The following is a 21,667-nucleotide window of genomic DNA, read 5'->3' on the forward strand; positions in this document are numbered from 1 at the left end:
GATTCACTCATAACCACTACATCAGCTGCATAAAAAAAGCACACATATCTTATCATTCCCCACACTCACTCCCATATTCATTCTTCTCATTCTGGCTGCTAACTCCTCTGTATACAAGCTAAAAAGGGTTGATGACAAAATACAGCCTAACTCCTCTTTCACTCTTTACCCAGTCTGTTTCAATATTTCCTAGTCTGTATCTAGCTCTTGTGCCCACATACATACTTTGCACTATGTTAACTATCTTTGCACTCAACCCAATCTTTTCTAAGACTCTACCTTGCATTTCTCTATTCACTCTATCATAATCTTTCCTTATGTCTAGAAAACCTAAGTACAGTTTACTACCATCCTTCTTCTTTCTTTCAGTAATTTCATTCATCACAAACAAGATGTCTTCTGCTCTTCTGTTCACACGAAATCCACTATATTTCTCACCTAACACTCCAGCTCTCTCAATCCACTTATGCAATCTCTCATTCAACACTGCATTAAAAACTTTACCTGCTGTGTCCACATATGTAATCGGCCTGCAATTTTCCAACTTATTTTTACTCTTGTATCCTCCCTTATGCAGCAGTCACCCTGCATTCATTCCACATTCTCGGCACTCTCTCCTCTTCCTACACCTGGTTAAATAACTCAATCGTTCTATCAATCACAACTTTTCCTCCATTTTTGTTAAATAACTCGATCGTTCTATCAATCACAACTTCCCCTCCATTTTTGTACATCTCATAAGATATTTCATCTGGCCCTGCTGCCTTCCCATTCTTCTGCCTATTCACACATTTCTCCACTTCCTCCTTGCTGATTCTTTCATTCAACTCATCTGCATCCTTCCTCTCCAGTGTCACACACCCTTCTCTCACATCACCTACCTCACCTACACCTCCAATCTCTTCCCAGAACTCTTTTATTCCTCTTCTCATTTCTTCCCTATCTGTCACCACTGCTCCATTCATCTTCAGACTCTCCATATTCTCACTGTCAGGCATTCCCTTACCCCTCAGGAATCTGTATCATTCCCGGCCACCTTCAACACCTTTTTTTTTTTTTTTTTTTTTTTTCTTAGGGACTGAATCGCACTTCTCTCACTTAACTTTAGCATTCATTATCTTTCGCTTCGTCACTCGCTGCTGACTCACATACGCTGTCCATACATTTTGGTACTCACTCAGCCTCCTCATTCTCATGCCTCTTTCTCCACTACCTGCACATCCTATTTAGTCTTTCTTTCCTTTCTAGCATTCCTAATTTCGTCACTCCACCATGGCTTACATGCACGCTTCTTGGTACTTGTTCTTATATACCCTATCTGGCTTGCTGCTACATTTCTCATTCTCCACAAACCTATCATTCATTTCTTCCACACCATTCGAATATTTATCCTCCCAGTTTCTCTGACTCAGGTCTACCTGGAAATTCTCCCATCTTACATCTCTCAGTCTCCACTTTCTCCTCTTAGCCTTGGCGTTCATTCCATCTCTTCCATTCAACTTACATTCTAGTACCAGCATGTTATGGTCAGAGACAACGTCAATCATTCCATCCTCATCTATCCACATGCGGTCCACAATCTCGCGCATTCTCCCATTCATTATCATGTAGTCAATCGCAGACTCCCTGGTTGCTAGCACACCAAGTCACTCGTCCTGCCAGGCTCTTATTCAGGTTTTCTAGGTCCATCTCATTCATAAACTAATCAAACATCTCATTCCTTGGTTTCTCCTTTCCCGCTGTCATGCCTTCACAACGGCACGCCCTCTTGCTTTTTTTTAGTAAAATTATTTCTACAATATGTTGCTTTTATTTATTTATGTTATTTTTTTTTTTTTCACGTTCAATATTCTAGTGAACGACTCTATCAAGTAGGGTATGATAGTGGATCTCGAAACAGCTGACTGGAAGGTAGGATTTGATCATTTGAGCGCCGGACAAGTTATTTCTTACTATTGGAGAAAAGCACGTGGTACTCGTAGTGGTAGCTTATGTAAGACAATCATAAATTAATGAAATGCGAGTATCCCAAGGCGACACAACATAAATATGGGGTCCGTCTGCAATGCATATTCACGCCTGTTAAATAAATACCCCATCACAGTGCAGTGTCTTCAGGCAGGTAATGTTGATAACACAATTTATGTATATTGCTTGCAGATAGACATTAACATTTCAAAGGGCTCATTGCATTACTTATAGTCTTACATTTCTTATCCATCCAGACAGTAGTCGCTTGTTGGTGTAATGGTAAATATTTGTTACTGGACGCTCACTTACGAAATAATATACCCTACTTTGTGATGTTTTCTGATTTCTATGTATTTTATAGGTATATATATATATTTATGTGTCTTCACCAGTAACACAGAATTTTTGCTACCTTTCAGAAAGATGTTATGCAATAGTGCCAATGTAGCAATAGCATTAGGAAAGAGCAACTGCCGCATAGCACATATTAGGTTAGTTAGAGTTCATTTCTTCGGTATTTCGGTATAATTGCAGTTTCCCCCAATAAACCGCACGTAAGTATGAAATGTCTCACGGTCTAGATTATACTGCTAGGAGGCTAGGAGCATTTCTAACCCCATATTACCTTGTCGCAAACGAATAATAAGGTCGGGATGGAATTTCAAAGATTTACCTCAGTTTTTAGCTGGGATCCTGTTTCCAGTCATTGAAAGGATAGTGAGTGTGTTCGTGTGTTTGTTATCAATGCTGGAGTGTGTTAGGTTAGGTTAGGTTAGGTTAGGTAAGGTTAGGTAAGATTAGATTAGGTTACCTTAGCTTTCTGGTTGTGTTCGAATATACTAATGGTGGGGATTCAAGGGGGGCACAGCCCCCTGGTTATAATAGGTTTTTGGTTTGCTACATTTAGGAAATTTCCTTGACTTCTAGGAAAATTTCCCTACATTTTCAAAGTCTATATATCACTCATATGTGGCCCCCCCCCAAAAAAAAAAAAACCCAGGTTCCCCACAGACCCCCAAGCTTGCTGGAGGGGCTGGGGGGTGTGGGTAGAGATTGGGGATATTGGGTGAAACTGCAAATTTACCATTTCTTCTTTATGCACTTCAATTCTCCAATTGTCCAAGGAAGCAGAAACAAAAGAGAAAAGAGGTGATGGACTAATATATTTTCTGTGTACATGATTTCCTCACTAATATATGTTTAAGATAAGTTTGATACATTTTATAAGTTGAGCAAGATTAGATTAATTTACTTATATTTATTGAATAAGAATACCAGATTGGATGAAAATGCTTCTGTCTGTAGTGCATTGCACGTTCTGTCTACACTCCTAGTTGCCTGTGTATTCTATTCCCACCCCTCTCCAGGAGTAGCAAACTTGGGGACATGGTGGGAAAGGGTGGGGAATGCCAAAATAGGCCAAATTTGGGAAACTAAAAGTCTGAGGAGAAAACAACAATTTTTGAGGAGAAATATCATCCCCCCCACACACACACACACTAACCTAACATTACCTAACATAACCTAAACTAGCTGGAACCCTCCTTAAGGACTAACCTAACCTAGCATTACCTAAAATAACTTAACATTACCTAACCTAACCTAGCATTACCTAACCAAACCTAACATTACCTAACCTAGCATTACCTAACCTAACCTAGTGTAACATTACCTAACCTAACCTAAACTAGCTGTGGGGACTTTGCCCCTCCTGGACATCCCCCTTAAGGATTGTAACCTAACCTAACCTAAAATTACCACCAGCAAGTCTTCATTAGCTCACAGGTGATCTCTTTTACTGTTCACATTCATCATTGTAGGGTCAAGGAACGGCAATTCTCTCTCCAACATTTACTGATGAGGTAGGTATGACCGTAAGAACTGCGAACAAGTTCTTAGTCTCAATTTCTTATAAAATAACATTATATATTGGTATAAAATACTTTCAACATAGTACAGTATTCACTAACAACCTATGCAGTCAACTTGGTACTGTGACATTAAGTTTCTGTTACAAAATTAAGATGTTTTACCTTGGTCACCATCCTGTCCGTCTTTGTCTAAGTGTGACTTGGCTGTGAGTGACACCCGCAGTTGATCAGTGGGTTAACCACACTCTGTTAACAAGTGAACATTGGCTTGGGGCTTTATATAGAATTGAGTACTGATACTTGCATATATTACATGTATTTTCATGCAAATAGGAAACTATTGAACATTTCACTTATGATTACTGAGGAATAATGATGTGAGGCACATACACTTTGTGTACAGTAATACTAACCAAACTTAACATTACCTGACCTAACCTAAACTGGGAAGGGGCCTTTACTCCCCCTGGATCCCCCTTATGGACACTAATCAAACCTAATATTACAACAGCACATCACACCCTACACAATCAATATTATTGACACAATATATTGTGCAGTAAAATATCAAACTCTTTTTGATGTCTTCAATATATTGTGTCATTCTTCAATACTGCCTCTTCACTGTCAATGATATTGTACAATATGGAATATTGCACAATAATATTGATCATGTAGGGTCAGCTTAACAAGAATGATTCGAAAGTACTCACAAAATAAAAATAAACAGGTCCCTGGGTTTTCCACTATAGCACAGGAAAAAGTTGAGTAGACCCAAATTGCAACCTGTGCACCTGTCTGATGCCATGATAAAGATAGAACTGACATGGCAGCTTCCCTGCTGCCTTTCATACCTTTGTGTTGGATTATGCACTGACTAATTCAGAACTACACAGGCCATTTGAATTAGTGGCACTACATGTAGTATAAATGTGTCATGCATAAAGCCTTATTTGATTGCATATTAATATGACAATTAATTTGCATCCAGTGCAACAGAAATGTTAGTTGATAATATAATGGTGAATAAAATACCTGGCACAGGACTAGTTAATGTGGCAACATGATGCAGTCACAGCATTCACATACCAACATACTAACACATGCATTACACTGTATGCCTCCAAGCATGGACTTAGAATTTCTGATGCAGTGCAACATGAATCACGTCACTGTAACATAACCATGCATGACCCCAAAACAAAACCACCACATGTGTTGTACAGTGTGTATACATAATTTAGGTGATCCATGAGGGGCCTCTACTGGTAAGATTAACAGCCTTTGTTTTGTTAGAACAAACAAAAAAAACAAAAAATTAAATACCACTCTGGTGGAAAATTCTTAAGAAAACATGATAATTTCCACCATATGTGCCATATGTACCATATGTAGAGTGCTCAAATTCTGCATAGTATTAGTTTTCAAATTGGACTACCTTACACATAAAGATGTAATGGATTGAACTATTAGTTTTGCAATGTAGGGTGTGTAAGTGAGAGGGCACCTTGTCTCAGCATAGTCCATTGATAAAATAAGTGATGTCCATGTATAGAGGGGAATAGAATCATTGCATCATTCCTTTGGTACATTTCTACTAATATATTAAAGTTTTTTTTCTTCGGAAAACTATTGTTTTCTGTTTGTTTATACTTCTCACCCCATCTCCCAGAGTAGGCTATGCCCATCAGTAATACTAGTATGTATTTCCATCTGGCTTTATCTTGGGAAGACTTCATACTCTCTCAGTCTGAAATTTCAATGTTTGGTAATCATGCTTGTTGAGGGCTTCTTCGAATGTTTCTTTCTGTCTCTTTATCAGTCTTCCTCTTGGTCTTCTTCCCTCTGGCATCTACTTCCAGCATCCTCTTGAACTTTTTCCTCTTCCATTCTTTCTAAATGCTCATACCAACTTGACTGAGCTGGATTTATTTTGTTCAGTGCTAGGCAAACACCAATCCATTCTCTTATTTTTTTCTTTACCTGGTCCCTCCTTGTCCATTCAACCATGGCTCTGAGTAGTCTCATTTCTGCCATCTGAATCCTGTTCCTGTCTGTTGTTGTTGGCATCCAAGTCACTGATCCATACATCAGTATTGGGATCAGGACAGTTAAAATTTTTCTTTTTAATTCTAAAGGTACTTGTTTTTTCCTTGATTATTGTATAGAAGGCTCCTACAGTTGCAGTGAATTTATATCCCTCTGATTTCCACCATCCTTAGTGACAGTACTTCCTTGATATTTAAAACTTGTGTTCTTCACCATCTTATTTCCTATGTTGATGTTGAATTTTTGTTCTTCATTCCTTCTGTTTATCCATGAGGCATATTAAAACATGATGAAGGGCATTTCCACTTTAAATAGACTAAGTGCTGCAAGTTTTGACCTGTTGGTTCATATAATAGAGTAAGTCATTCAGTATTATAAATTGATATTTTTATCTTAATTTCTTCAGTGCAGAGAAATATGAAATTAGTTCTGATATCAGCATTTGATCAATGACTTTTCTGTTCATCATTGGAGGGAATTAATTGCTCATCTGAGGAAGATAGTTTAAATTTGTTTAGGAAAAGCAAAATCTTTATAAGATGACAAATTCTAATATAAATAAATATATGAAGAGCAATGAATATTTGTTGGTCCATTAGGTGTGTTGATGGGAGCTGGAGATGCTAGTTCCCAGTTCCTTGTTGAAGGCAAGTCACTCAATGAATACGAATGGAGGAGGACTGCACGCTTCTTTGCTCTTGGCACCTTCTTTGTTGTGAGTTTTTTTTTTTTTTTTTTTTTTTTTTTTTTACATCTAGATAACTTTCTATGTATTATGCTTTAGAGTTTAAAATATATTTTTCAGTACTACTTAATCATCAGATAATTGTTTTCTCTTTATAGATTAATTCCATGTTGTTACATGCTTTTACTGAGAGGGAAAACCTCTAATTCCATCTTTCATTTTTTTTTAGGCTCCTGTACTGACAAAATGGTATGGTCTCCTTGATCACAAGTTTGGTTCTGGGAAAGGAATTTCTGCTTTTAAGAAGGTGGCTTCAGATCAGCTGATCTTTGCACCATCTTTCCTTGGAGTGTTCATGTCTGTGCTGGGCATCACACAGGGCCACTCAATTCCTCATATACAGCAGGAAATAAAGACAAACTACAAGGACATTATTCTAGTCAATTGGAGTGTAAGATTTCCCATGTGTATTTATTTTGTACTAGATCATGTATTTATTATATTTTCATCTTGAAACATGGTGCTCAGGTGTTATATAGTTTATGTACCTGAGTTTGGATATCTTTTCCACAGGTGTGGCCAGCTGTGCAGATCATCAACTTTTCCTTTGTACCTCTTCACCATCAGGTTTTGGTGGTGCAAACCTTTGCTCTCTTCTGGAATACTTACCTGGCATGGAAGACAAATAGGAGCCAGTAGTCCCCAATTACTCTTTATAAGTAAGATTGTAATTGTTATGCTTGCCAACTAAGAGAGAGAGAGAGAGAGAGAGAGAGAGAGAGAGAGAGAGAGAGAGATTATCACCTTTTGCAGAAGTCATTTAAGTCAGCTGTACTGTTTGTTCAAGTGTTGGTGTCCTTTCATTGATTGTATCAAACTTGTGCTCAGGTGTATATGTAATGATATATTTTTTTTTTTATTCATTAATCTATCAGTCTATTTTTTTATGCCTCACTCCCTCTTTGTGAACACCTTCCAAGGGAATGACCACAGCAGAAAAGCCTCCACCTCTCCCTATCCAGACATTCCCTTCCTGCTTGACCTCTACTAACAACTCTCACACATGTACTTCTTTGCCATACCTTTCCAAGTGGTCTCCCTCTCTTACTAGCACTTTCAACTTTGCTTACATACACTTTCTTTACAAACTCAATGCTTTTCATCCTCTCAGTATGGTCATGCCATCTCAGTGTGTTTCTTCTCACCCATTCCACCACAGCACAATTTACACCACTAGCACAGGAACACACACCCTCTCTTATATACATATTTTCATTGCTCTTACCCTCTGTGTGAGTTGTCATCATGGTATAGTGGATAGCATAGCCACCTGGCAAGTGGAAAGTCCTGTGTTCATTCCCTGGATGATGCCATGCCTTTCTAGTAAAACTTCGTAGCTCCAACACCCTTCCATCTACTTATTGCATGTACCCCTCTCAGGTAACTAATTTCCACAGTATGCTCCCTTGATGGTTGTGCCTTATTCCACATCCAGGTCTCTGAACCATATGTTATCCATAGACACATTTCTTCCTTTTATTACTTGCAAGTGATCCAATGTATTAATATGTTGCTTTATATTACAGTGATACAATTAAACCTGAACTATTTACTGTTGTATTATTATTATTTATTTATTTATTTACTTATTTTTTTTAAGAACAAAATGGGAATGTGTTCCATCATACTTTCCAGTGTGATGTGAATACCATGGTATAAAATCTGTTATTAAGGTAGCCTATAGTAGCTGCCACCAATTTCCTTGGGAACAAAGAAAAAGAAGCAAGGAATAAAAAAAAATATACATAAATGAAAGAAAAAGTTTAAGGATAAGGAAAAGACTAACTTTGATAACCAAAATAAATGGTAGCATTTATTTGTCTATGCATGAGCACAAGGGAGGCTAGTAGATAAGCTCCACACATAATGTATAGAAAACTAAGATAAATCACATTTACTGGCCAAAGAATCCATCAAAGATAATACAAAAATAAACATATACCTTCTTCTACATGGAAAGAAGACTAGTATTTTTCACAATAAAGTAATACATTTCTCTCTTGTAACTGTGATGTTTAACAAAGAGTCTGCTTCTACTTACCCCTACCTACCTATGATTACACTCCTCTCCATACAGTTTAATGAACACTAACAAAAATATCACTTGTTCATGGTCCTGTTGGACACACTGGCATATACTAATTAGTAATGCTGAAATATTCAAGAGAACAATAAGAGGTGGGGTTAATTGTATGTGTAATGTGATGGTGGTCACTGTGAGAACATGTGGTGTTAATTCACTTAACCTGTCAACCAGGAAATAGGGATGTTACTCATGTACTTTACAATGACACTATGTTCAATAAGGTGATAATTGCACAAAAGAGCTATGTAAGCAAAGGGAATTTTTGGGGGAGTGAGCCAATCACTAACCTGTCAGGCAGAAAGTTGGGATGTTACTGGCACTGTCTCATGGAAAGTGAGAGACCCATGAGCCCTGCTGTATATGTGACACATGAAAAATAACTCGATTTATCTAAATCAAGGGTAATTTCACTTTTGTGTGTATACAAAAGTCTCAGAGAGATGAGAGAAAAGATTATACATTCACTACTTGTGAAAGATGATGCAGAGTATTCACCATTAAGTTGAGACAATCGCCTCTAGTATTTGGGTTGAAGCCACTGCTGAAGTTTGTTAAATATGATGCATCACTGCACTACTCACTAATTTCATAGGGAGGGGGGTATACCATCATTTACAATATGTGTGTATGAGTAATATGTTACAAGGGATATGGAGAAAATATAGGAACATGGTAAGGTGAGCAATAGAATAAAAGGAATGTTTTCCTTTGCTAAATTAACTATCTGTACATCATGGTGTGGATATAGCGAGAGAGAGAGAGAGAGAGAGAGAGAGAGAGAGAGAGAGAGAGAGAGAGAGAGAGAGAGAGAGAGAGAGAGAGAGAGAGAGAGAGAGAGGAAAAGAAGGGAAAAAGGGGAATACAGAGGGAAGGAGAATATTACATGTATATACAAAAATAATCTATGGAATAGGTACTATTTAGGAACATGAACAATTAATATCTTGAGATCTCAGCTATTTGACTCCTTGAGAATGCTGACATTACAAGAAGAGACAAGAATGAAGATGAATAGAGAATAGTCAGATAATCCCAGGTTTGCAGATGAAACTAACAGTGAATGACAGCAAATTAATTTGTAATCCTACAAAAAAGCCAGGTAATAGATTTGATAGTAAAGAAAGCATGGACCATGTTTAGCATTTTCATGATAGATCTTGAAATTAGAATAGAAGATGAAATGATGAAAAAAGGTGGTAGATGTGTCTATTTAGGATGAAAAATTTGTGCAAATTTAGTCACAAAATTCAATCAAAAGAAAAATAGGAGTGGGATGTAGTAGTGGTGAACAAAATACTGTGTGTACATAGAAAAGTGATCCTATATAATTTAAAAGAAAGGTTTATACTCTTTCCACTAGTTCCAACATGGGCTGAAAACCTTTTATGAACGTTACGAAATGAAAACCTAACTTCATGCATTTTTTTTTTTTTTTTATGTAAGAGAGCCACTGGCCAAGGGCAACAAAAAATATGAAAAAGAAAAAAAACATTTATTGCCAGTTCCCACACAAATGTCAGATACAATGATAAAAAAAAAAAAAAACAGTGGATAAGTGTCTTGAAACCTCCCTCCTGAAAGAGTCCAAGTCATAGGAAGGAGAAAATACAGAAGCAGACAGGGAGTTCTAGAATTTACCAGATAAAGGGATGAATAATTGAGAATACTGGTTAACTCTTGCATTAGAGAGGTGAACAGAATAGGGATGAGAGGAGGAAGAGTCTTATGCAGTGAGACTGCTGAAAGAGGGAAGGCATGCAGTTAGCAAGATCAGAAGAGCAGTTAGCATGAAAATAGTGGTAAAAGACAAGAGATGCAACATTGTGGTGATGAGAAAGAGGCTGAAGACGGTCAATTAGAGGAGGGAATTGATGAGATGAAAAGCTTTTGATTCCACTCAGTCTAAAATAGCAGAATGAGTAGAACAGCCCCTCCCCCCATCAAAAAAAAAAAAAACATGAAGCATACTCCATACAAGGATGGATAAGACCCCTGTCTAGAATTAGTAGCAGGAAGAAGGGGGCAAGAAAAATGGACATACTAAATTTACTAGATTTCTTCTAGTATTGTTCAAATGAACCTGTATTTGAAAAATTTTACCAATTTTTATTGAACTAAACAGTGATCAATGTAAAGTACTGTACCTAAAGTACTTTTCTTGAATGTTATAGCATGTAAAATAGCTTTTCAGCCTTGACAACTCTCTGAAGATAATGACCATGTACATCCCCAAATAGATATGGAATACATGATCTTATTATAACAAAGAGTATTATAAATAATTAGCATAACTTGAGTAGCAGGTTCATGGTGAATATGAAACAATATGTCACAAATCTTTGTCATATTGACACAAACATGATAAATATGCTGACCTGCTTTTCCAAAAACCATATTGGCAGTCATTAATATTTTATAGTAGATTCTTCTTCCAAAAAATTACTCAAGCAATATACTTCTCAGATACTTTGTTAACTGATGGTAGAATGGAGATTAATCTGTAATTCTTTATTTCATCTTTGCCACCAGATTTGGGAACAGAAATTGCCTTTGCTATTTTCAGTTTACCTAGAAAAATACCACAACTGAAAGACAGATTTATTAAATTGGATAAAGGAAGTGATATATAGTTAGAGGTTGCTTTTAAGACAAATGCTGGAACATCATCATAGCCTACTGAATTTGATTTTAGAGTTGATGTAAATTTTTTACTTCTAGTTGATCACATGGATAGAAATATAGTGAGAAATTAGAAGAATGTATGAGGTAATCTCTGAAACTAAAATCATTATTATTTGAACACTCCTCAGCAGAGTTAAGAAAGAGATCATTAAAATGCATTAGCAGCGTCAGTACCAAAAACATGTTTTGAATTAATATGGGTATTATTAGGTTTGTTATATTGATCCATTAAATGATAACTGTTTTACAAATATTTTTATCACATTCTTGGTTATTATTGATATAATTGCTTCTTTATGATTTATATGTCCTTAAATGACAATGGCCATTTCTTATCTAGTTGTGCTAATCTTTGTTTCTCTTTTATACATTTTAACAGACTAAAAGTTGAATAAGGACAGTTCTGAGATCTTTTTGTAATTCTATGCCTTACAAGCCTAGTGGGAAATTATGCTGAAATAGTTAATTAAATTTAAAGAAAAATATTTCATATTCTGTATTAGGGTTAGTACAAGTAAGTACATCATCCCATATAACCTGTGAAAGATCACTAATAAATTTATCAGCATTCTCAATATTAAAAATCATCCTGCAAATAGTCTTTACAAACTGAATCTGGTTACTGTGGTTGCGGAATTGGGAAACAATTGGAAAATTATCCGAAATGTCAGTATGTATGATGTAATTTGAGACATTAATTCTGCTTGATTTGATCATATGTGATCAATTAAGGATGCAGAGTTGTTCATCACCCTGATTGGTTTCATAGTTGCAAGAACAGAGAGAAGCTGTACATTAATGTTATAAATTCAGGAACTTTGAAATTATCGCCTTGTTCATCGTATTTATTTTCTAACCACTGAATGAGAATACATCACTAATTTTGATTGTAAATATACTCAAGCACTTCCTGTAATTTATTCACAAAGTTATTCATGTTACCTCCAGGTTTTCAACAAACTGATATAAGGTAGTTTCTCCTACCACACAACATCTCTACACATAGACATTCAAAGTCATGGGGTGCATACTGGAAACCTTGTATCTCCTAAAAGCCCTCATAATTCACATGGCTGCTCTTGTAACTTGTTATGATGCATATTAGAAACATAGGTGCTGCCATGTTATATTGTAAATAGTCTTCGGAAATTACAAGCTACTGGGAGTGACTGTATCTCAGTTGTGATACCAAGGTTAAAGTCACCAGCCATTCCACTTCAACCGTAATCAAAAGGATTTTGAGATAAAAGACTCTAGCACACTGTTGCAATGTGTAGAACACCAGTGACAATACTAGGAATGAACACATCACAGCTGTTGCCTTGGCCAGCAAGGAGATGCAGTAACTGATGCACTCAGACACCATTGTTGGTTTTAATTTAAATATATGTATATGGTTTGATATTGACAAAGAAAGGAAGAACGGAGGAACAAAGAAAAAAGAAAGGAAAGAAATACACACAGGGAGGGATATATAGTGCCTCTCAAGTTTGCCACCTCACTTTGCATGGCTTCTGGTTGGACCACACATTGCACCAACCCAGCCGAGAGCACAGAAGACCAGGGGTGAGGGGAGGCAAACACTTGCCAACACCTACTTTCTCAAGCTATACGGAAGCCAGGGGCAAGGATTTCACTAGGTCCCTGTACCCTGCTCATGAGGAAAGCATGCTGTCCAGCCTGGCAGAAGGTCTGTCATGGCAGTCACATGCAACACAGGGGCAGGAGAGAGAGACATTGGGTTTCATGAGACACACGGTTTATTCACTACACTGCACAACATGATCACAGTAGCTGGCTATCTCTTGCACACCACAGCAACTCCACAAGCTCACTGTCCAGTCACTCAGTTCCACAGCTGAGCAGAGGAGACACTCCTCACAATGTGGGAGTAAACAAAGCAAAGGTGAGCAGAACAGGGATGCACAGCAGGTCTCCTTTTGCCGTCCAACTCCAATTCATTGTGGTGGGTCATGATACTGCCACCTGCTGCCTTGGGCAATGCTCCCTTCCCCTGCTGTTTTCTCCTTCACCCATACCTATGCACAGACATACAGAGAGACACACATGTATACACACAGGGGTACAATAATTACTCCCAGTGAGGTCTAAAGCACTGTTCAGGGGGTGCTGTGAACTTATCATTAAACCCAGCTGTGACCTTACTGAACGTTTCCCTTTGTGTCTCACAACACAAGGGGGCAGTCACAGCCTGCCCTCTAAAGACAACTCTCTTCCTCCACACAAAACTACAAGCACCTAATAACACATACACCCTTCAATCAAAAATTTTAAAAACATAATGGCGACTCCTACACCAGCCTCGGAGTCCCCATCTGGGGAGGGGACCATAAATGTCCCCAGGTCAGACTGCCTTTCTGTCGATGACCCTAAGTGTCTTGACACCCCCCTCAACTTTTTCTTCATTAATTTCTGTAACATTCGTGGTCTAAGATCTAATTTTCAATCTATAGAACACCACCTCTCCTCTTCTAAACCTCATCTTCTTTTCCTCACTGAAACTCAGATGCCTGAGGCAACTGACAGTAGTCCCTTTTCTGTTCCCTCCTACTTTCTTTATCCTCATTTTCGATCCAAAGCTGGATGCTGCGTTTATGTGCGCAGTGACTCAACCTGGTCTCGTGCCCACGCTCTTGAATCTTTCGAGTTTTCCACCATCTGGCTACGACTACAGAGTCACTCAAGCTAAATTTATCTGTGCTGTATACCTCTCACCTAACTCCTCTGACTATAAGAAATTCTTTGACTACTTAACTTCCAAAGTGGAGCACATTCTGACTCTCTTCTTTTGCAGAGATCTCCATTCTTGGAGACTTCAATGTTCACCACCAGCTTTGGCTTTCCTCTCCCTTCACTGACCATCCTGGTGAACTAGCCTACAACTTTGCTATCCTTCACGATCTAGAGCAATTGGCGCAACACCCTACTCATGTTCCTGACCATCTTGGAGATACGCCCAACATTTTTTACCTTTTCCTGATCTCTAATCCTTCTGCTTATGCTGTCACCCTTTCTTCTTCGTTGGGCTCCTCTGATCACAATCTCATATCTGTATCTTGTCCTATCGCTCCAATCCCTCCTCAGGATCCCCCTAAGCGAAGGTGCCTCTGGCGTTTTGCCTCTGCTAGTTGGTGGGACCTGAGGAGGTATTTTGCTGATTTTCCTTGGAATGACTACTGCTTCCGTGTCAGAGACCCATCTTTGTGTGCTGAGTGCATAACAGAGGTGATAGTGTGTGGCATAGAGGCATACATTCCTCACTCATTTTCTCATCCTAAACCTTCTAAACCTTGGTTTGATACAGCTTGTTCTCGTGCTATACATGATAGAGAGGTGGCCCACAAAAGGTACTTAAGCCTTCCATCACCAGAATCTCATGCACTATATATTTCTGCTCAGAACCATGCCAAGTCTGTTCTCTAACTAGCCAAAAACTCCATTAACAGAAAGTGTCAAAACCTTTCAAGATCTAACTCCCCTCATGACTTCTGGCATCTAGCCAAAAATATCTCCAATAACTTTGCTTCTTCTTCTTTCCCTCCTCTGTTTCAACCAGATGGCACCACTGCTATCACATCTATTTCTAAAGCTGAACTCTTTGCTCAAACCTTTGCTAAAAACTCTACCTTGGATGATTTTGGGCTTGTTCCTCCCTCTCCTCCACCCTCTGACTACTTCATGCTGTCTATTAAAATTCTTCGCAATGATGTTTTCTATGCCCTCACTGGCCTAAACCCTCGGAAGGCTTATGGACCTGATGGGGTCCCTCCTATTGTTCTCCGAAACTGTGTCTCCCTGCTTGCACCTTGCCTAGTCAAACTCTTTCAGCTGTCTGTCAACATCTACCTTTCCTTCTTGCTGGAAGTTTGCCTACATTCAACCTGTTCCTAAAAAGGATGACTGTTCTAATCCCTCAAACTACTGTCCTATTGCTTTAATTTCCTGCCTATCTAAAGTTTTTGAATCTATCCTCAACAGGAAGATTCTTAAACATCTATCACTTCACAACCTTCTATCTGATCGCCAGTATGGGTTCCATCAAGGCCACTCTACTGGTGATCTTCTGGCTTTCCTTACTGAGTCTTGGTCATCCTCTTTTAGAGATTTTGGTGAAACTTTTGCTGTTGCCTTGGACATATCAAAAGCTTTTGATATAGTCTGGCACAAAGCTTTGATTTCCAAACTACCCTCCTACGGTTTCTATCCTTCTCTCTGTAACTTCATCTCAAGTTTCCTTTCTGACCGTTCTATTGCTGTTGTGGTAGATGGTCACTGTTCTTCTCTTAAATCTATTAACGGTGGTGTTCCTCAGGGTTCTGTCCTGTCACCCACTCTCTTCTTACTGTTCATTAATGACCTTCTAAATCAAACTTCTTGTCCTATCTAGTCCTATGCTGATGATACCACACTGCACTTTTCCATGTCTTTTCATAGATGTCCAACCCTTCAGGAGGTAAACATTTCATGCAGGGAAGCCACAGAACGCTTGACTTCTGATCTTTCTAAAATTTCTGATTGGGGCAGAGCAAACTTGGTATTGTTCAATGCCTCAAAAACTCAATTCCTCCATCTATCAACTCAACACAACCTTCCAGACAACTATCCCCTCTTCTTCAATGATACTCAACTGTCCCCCTCTTCTACACTGAACATCCTTGGTCTGTCCTTTACTTATAATCTAAACTGGAAACTTCACATCTCATCTCTAGCTAAAACAGCTTCTATGAAGTTAGGCGTTCTGAGACGTCTCTGCCAGTTTTTTCACTCCCCCATTTGCTAACTCTGTACAAGGGCCTTATGCGTCCATGTATGGAGTATGTTTCACATGTCTGGGGGGGGCTCCACTCATACTGCTCTTCTAGACAGGGTGGAATCAAAAGCTTTTCGTCTCATCAACTCCTCTCCTCTAACTGACTGTCTTCAGCCTCTCTCTCACCACCGCAATGTTGCATCTCTAACTGTCTTCTACCGCTATTTTCATGCTAACTGCTCTTCTGATCTTGCTAACTGCATGCCTCCCCTCCTCCCGCAGCCTTGCTGCACAAGACTTTCTCCTTTCTCTCATCCCTATTCTGTCCACCTCTCTAACGCAAGAGTTAACCCAGTACTCTCAATCATTCATCTCTTTCTCTGGTAAACTCTGGAACTCCCTGCCTGCTTCTGTATTTCCACCTTCCTATGACTTGAATTCCTTCAAGAGGGAGGTTTCAAGACACTTATTCATAAATTTTTGACCACTGCTTTCACCCTTTTATGGGACTGGCATTTCAGTGGGTATTTTTTTTTATTGGATTTTTGTTGCCCTTGGCCAGTGTCCCTCCTACATAAAAAAAAAAAAACACTACTCCCTCCCTACAAACTGTAGCTGACACCAGCTATCACACATACTAGCTAGCAAAAAATTATAAAAAGAAAACATGAAAATTACATCAACACACAATCACATTATACTACATGATCTTCCATCTATTAGGGCCTCATCCTGGTTCTCCCATGTCTATCATCCCCCCAACCCCACACTTCTCCATCTCTGCAGCCCCCACAGTGTCACTCACTGGCCGGGTCACTCTCAGTGTCACTATCACTGGCCGGGTTGCACTCAATGTCATTATCACTGGCTTGGTCACTCAGCTTGAGTCTTGGCTGTGGACTGCCACAGCTGTTTCCCTGCAGGCTCTCCAGGAAAAGATACTGCCTCCTATGTACCTCCACAGGCAGTCCATGTGAACCACCTTTGACCTTTTTTTTTTTTTATGTAAGAGGGACACTGGCCAAGGGCAACAAAAATCCAATAAAAAAAACAAAGCAAAACACTGAGATGCTGGTCCCTGAACAGAGTCCAAAGCAGCAGTAAAAAACTGAAGGATAAATATCTTGAAACCTCCCTCTTGAAGGAGTTCAAGTCATAGGAAGGTGGAAATGCAGAAGCAGGCAGGGAGTTCCAGAGTTTACCAGAGAAAGGAATGAATGATTGAGAATACTGGTTAACTCTTGCATTAGAGAGGTGGACAGAATAGGGGTGAGAGAAAGGAGAAAATTTTGTGAGGTGAGGCTGCGGGAGGAGGGGAGGCATGCAGTTAGCATGAAAATAGTGGTAGGAGATAGCAAGAGATGCAACATTGCAGCATTGAGAAAGAGGCTGAAGACAGTTAGTTAGAGGAGAGGAGTTGATGAGACGAAAAGCTTTTGATTCCACCCTGTCTCAAAAAAAGCGGTATGAGTGGAACCCCCCTCCCCCCACTGGCCACGTGAAGCATATTCCATACATGGATGGATAAGGCCCTTGTACAGAGTTAGCAGTTGGGGGGGTGGTGAGAAAAATTGTAGATGTCTCAGAATGCCAAACTTAATAGAAGCTATTTTAGTTAGAGATGTGATGTGAAGTTTCTAGTTTAGATTATTATAAAAGGGCAGACCGAGGATGTTCAGTATTCAAGAACGGGTCAGTTGAGTGTCATTGAAGAGGGGATAGTTGTCTGGAAGGTTGTGTCCAGTTGATAGATGGAGGAATTGAGTTTTTGAGGCATTGAACAATACTAAGTTTGCTCAGCCCCAATCAGAAATTTGAGAGAGATCAGAAGTCATGCATAAGATCAGAAGGATCTGCAGGCACCTATGGGGTGAGGCGGTAGGTGACGTTGGAGAGAGCTTCTAAGACGTTGTGCTAGTAAGGCAATTTGTCTCTCAGGATTGTCCAGGTGTTGGGTAAACAACACTGTGTAAAACAGCTCCAGTATATTAACAATTGTGTGTACAAAGAGAGCATGACCTGTTGCCCCAAAGGCAGACTAATGACTAAGTAACAAAGACGGATGGAAGAATGCACAGAGAGCCCACACCAAGACAAAACAATAGCATAAAGTGTAGTAAATGAAAAGGAAAATTAAGTCAGCTATGTGAAAGGGAAGTTGAATAAACAATAATTATTGGTATAAAGATAACTGAGCAAAAGAAAAAAAAAATTAATGAAAGTGACTATTCTAATTAAGGTAACTATAGGAGTCAAGAAGAGTACGACCATGATCAATATTATCATATTCAGTGATTGAATCTGATATTATCTTGTTGTGGAAGGAGTATATTAAACAGTAATAATGAAGGGAAGAAAGTTAATTGTTATCTCAGTTGTCAAGTGGAATAGATGTTATGAGGAAATGATATTGATGGGGCCTTATGTTGTTCATTTGATGTATGAGTGGTTTATTAAAGAGATGATATATGATGATGATATATACGATAAATGATTATATATGTGCGAAACCACACAACAAAATATAGTAGTTGTGAGGAGAATTGTATGAAGTAGTGTCAGTTATACTGCGAGATAGGAAATGTTATGTTGAAAATGATAAAGTTGAAACCGTGGATAAAATGTGGTCGCACACATTGTGATATGCATACGTAGTAAACTATACATTGATTAAGTCATCTCATAAATAAAGGCAGCATGAAATTAATATGTTACCAACAAAGGCAGTTACTTTAAAGCTGCAAAATTGCTTCATATAATTATGAAGGAAATATTTGAAGGGAAATAATTATAATATAGAGGATATGGAAGCTTACTGGTGTGAGGAGGTTGAGTGATGTAACATTGTTGAAGCAACTAAATGGTTGTCACCTGGACCCTCACTCACAACTCTTAACCAGTAAAGGAGTTTAAGTTTTATATTACTGCCTGAAAGAGGATGTGCATACAACAAATTATGAAAATATTCCTGAAAATGGTAAATAAATGAGAATAAACATCATAATTGCTACAGTTTACAAGTGAAATTGGATATAAGGAGTAAGATGAGTGATGGGAGGACAGCTTTATGGTTTCTTTATAACAAGAAAAAACATTCTGAAACAATGTCATTAATAAAAAGTAATATGGTAATAACAGAAACAATAATCAAATAATGGTAATAATAATAATGATGATATGATAAATATAATAATGATAACAATAAATATAATAATAACAATAATGATAATAATAATAATAATAATAATAATAATAATAATAATAATAATAATAATAATAATAATAATAATAATAATAGTGATATGATAATAGTGGCATTAATAATGGTGATCCAAACAGAGAATAATGAAATTTAGTTATAATAACAGCAATAATATTTGTAATGCTGGTAACAAAAACAGAAATATGCTAAATAATAACTAACCATGACAAGGATAATAATGACGAATAAAAGATGTTAATGTAATGATGTTTTATAAAATATTGCTCTTGTGAACAACTTAAGATCTTATGAATATGTGTTGAGAAGAAAGTTAAAATAAGGCTTAATTAGAATGGTGAACGATTGAGAAGGTTATTGCCTTCTTGTTAGTGATAATAACTTAAAGTGAGGAGAGCATGTTTGTAAATACTCAGCTTATAGTTTCTGTAGCGGCTGTTAATTATATCTACGACCACTTATAGCAGCAGAAAATTATCAGGTGACAGTTAATATTGCTGGCTGATGTTGACATGAAGTAAATCCCCAGCAAAGAATGTATAATGGTATATTATAATATAGGAGGCTAATATTGTATATAATGAAAAAAAAAAAAAAAATACATGGATGATTAGTTTTGAGGGAAAATAGATATCTTGAATTAGATAATAATGAAGTGATCTTTGAAGTGGCAGAATATGTGGTTGATGAAAGAATATTGAGATGACAATTAAAAGAAAACAATAATAGTTATAGGTGCTGTATTGAGGCAAATAATGAGGAATTGATGAATGAGGAATTTTGGAGCAGTATTTAAAGAAAGATAAGTGAGGATATATTGACGTGATTATAAAGAACAATACACATACATGAGTTATGAAGATTAGATATGGATGTTATCAATTAAAAGAAAAAAATACATTAATGAAACAAACAAGGAAATGAATAATTGGTGTTAAGAAAATTATGATATATTGAAGAATTGTTGAAAATATATATAGTGATATGTAAAGAGTTACGTATGTTGTGAAAAATATGAGCTGATGGAAACTGATATGTGAGATATCTTGTAAGAAAATATGTATTAAAGAAAATATGGAAAATTGATGAATGAAAAGATAAGAATCTTGGCTTCTTAAACTGGTTATTGAGATGAAATTATACATGGTTATTGAAATTGAGGAAATTATTACATGAAGGTATATAATGTGAGTTACTGAAGACACGAGGGATTATTAAGATATTAAAAGGTTCAGTGAACATAAGAAAAATATGTAGTGGAAATTATGTGTATGATGAATATTACAGTAATTAAAGTTAAAACTGAGTAAGCACAAATTAGCAATATAGAAGGACAAGGTAGTGAGATGAAGTAGATGACCGTGAGTTATATAGTTTGTTACTGTATGTAAAGCGTATGTACCTCATGTCATTATTCCTCCGCATTTATAAGTGAAATGTTCAATAGTTTTCTATTTGCATGAAAACGTGTAATATATGTAAGTATCAGTATTCAATGCTATATTAAGCACCGAAGCCGATGCTCACTTGTTGGTAGTGTGGGGTTAACCTGCTGGTTCCCTGTGGGCATCACTCACGACCAAGTCGCGCTCAGACAAAGACGGGCAGGATGGTGACCGAGGTAAATACTTTAATTTTGTAGTAAAAACTTATTGTCATAGTGCCAAGTTAATCGCATGTATTAGTCATGAATATTATAATATGTTGAAAGTGTTTAATATCAGTGTATAATGTTATTTTGTAAAAAATTGAGACCGAGAACTTGTTCGCAGTTCTTACAGTCATGCCTACCTCATCAATAAACGTGTCAGGGAGAACTGCCCTTCCTCGACCCTACGATGATGGGTGTGATCAGTAAAACAGATCACCTGAGAGCCAATTGATGCCCAGCCGGTGCGGCTACAGTAAGAACTCGACCTACAAGCAAGAAATTGGCTCCATGTGAAACCATAGCAAGAGTGAGTCACAGGACGAGGGGACGCTGACATAAGCCTATAGGTTGACCTCTGAGGCCCTGTGGTCAGCTCTACCCTTGACGACAACCACTCCCTTCTACCCACTGTGCCTCGCCACCATTTTGTAGAACCCATGGTCACAGGCAAGAAAGTATAATAGTATGTGCACTGAATTGAGTAGCCTAAATGAACAAAAATTACCCACAATTAGCTAGTATTAGAGTGGTAATTTTAATTGCTCTTTCAGTGTCTCAGTATTGACACGATTAAGTTGTTAGATATGTCTGATACTGAGGAAATTAATGCCATAGATGGCC

General features: G+C 37.8%; 1 protein-coding gene and 1 long non-coding RNA gene across 4 annotated transcripts; one reads left to right on the forward strand and one right to left on the reverse strand.

Annotated features, from left to right (window-relative positions):
* The first annotated feature begins 1,866 nt into the window (after positions 1 to 1,866).
* Positions 1,867 to 8,186, forward strand: LOC135103694 (protein Mpv17-like). Of its 3 annotated transcripts, XM_064010275.1 has the most exons (5): positions 1,948 to 2,122; positions 2,391 to 2,462; positions 6,491 to 6,606; positions 6,806 to 7,027; positions 7,150 to 8,186. In XM_064010275.1, the coding sequence occupies exons 3-5, from the start codon at positions 6,499 to 6,501 to the stop codon at positions 7,273 to 7,275; spliced, it is 456 nt and encodes a 151-aa protein (XP_063866345.1). In that variant the 5' UTR covers positions 1,948 to 2,122; positions 2,391 to 2,462; positions 6,491 to 6,498; the 3' UTR covers positions 7,276 to 8,186. The 3 variants fall into 3 exon arrangements, with proteins under 3 accessions (XP_063866344.1, XP_063866343.1, XP_063866345.1); XM_064010274.1 differs by lacking the exons at positions 1,948 to 2,122; positions 2,391 to 2,462 and adding an exon at positions 1,867 to 1,911; XM_064010273.1 differs by lacking the exon at positions 2,391 to 2,462 and having other exon boundaries at positions 1,903 to 2,122.
* Positions 8,187 to 8,422: 236 nt separating this feature from the next.
* On the reverse strand, positions 8,423 to 21,462 carry LOC135103695 (uncharacterized). The gene is made up of 3 exons (XR_010270165.1): positions 20,923 to 21,462; positions 18,992 to 19,103; positions 8,423 to 13,443 (listed from the first exon to the last, which is right to left on the reverse strand). It is a non-coding gene; the product is annotated as an uncharacterized LOC135103695 (long non-coding RNA).
* Positions 21,463 to 21,667: the final 205 nt, after the last annotated feature.

Source organism: Scylla paramamosain, chromosome 9 (genome assembly GCF_035594125.1).
Source record: "Scylla paramamosain isolate STU-SP2022 chromosome 9, ASM3559412v1, whole genome shotgun sequence".
In the NCBI taxonomy this organism is placed as follows: domain Eukaryota; kingdom Metazoa; phylum Arthropoda; class Malacostraca; order Decapoda; family Portunidae; genus Scylla; species Scylla paramamosain.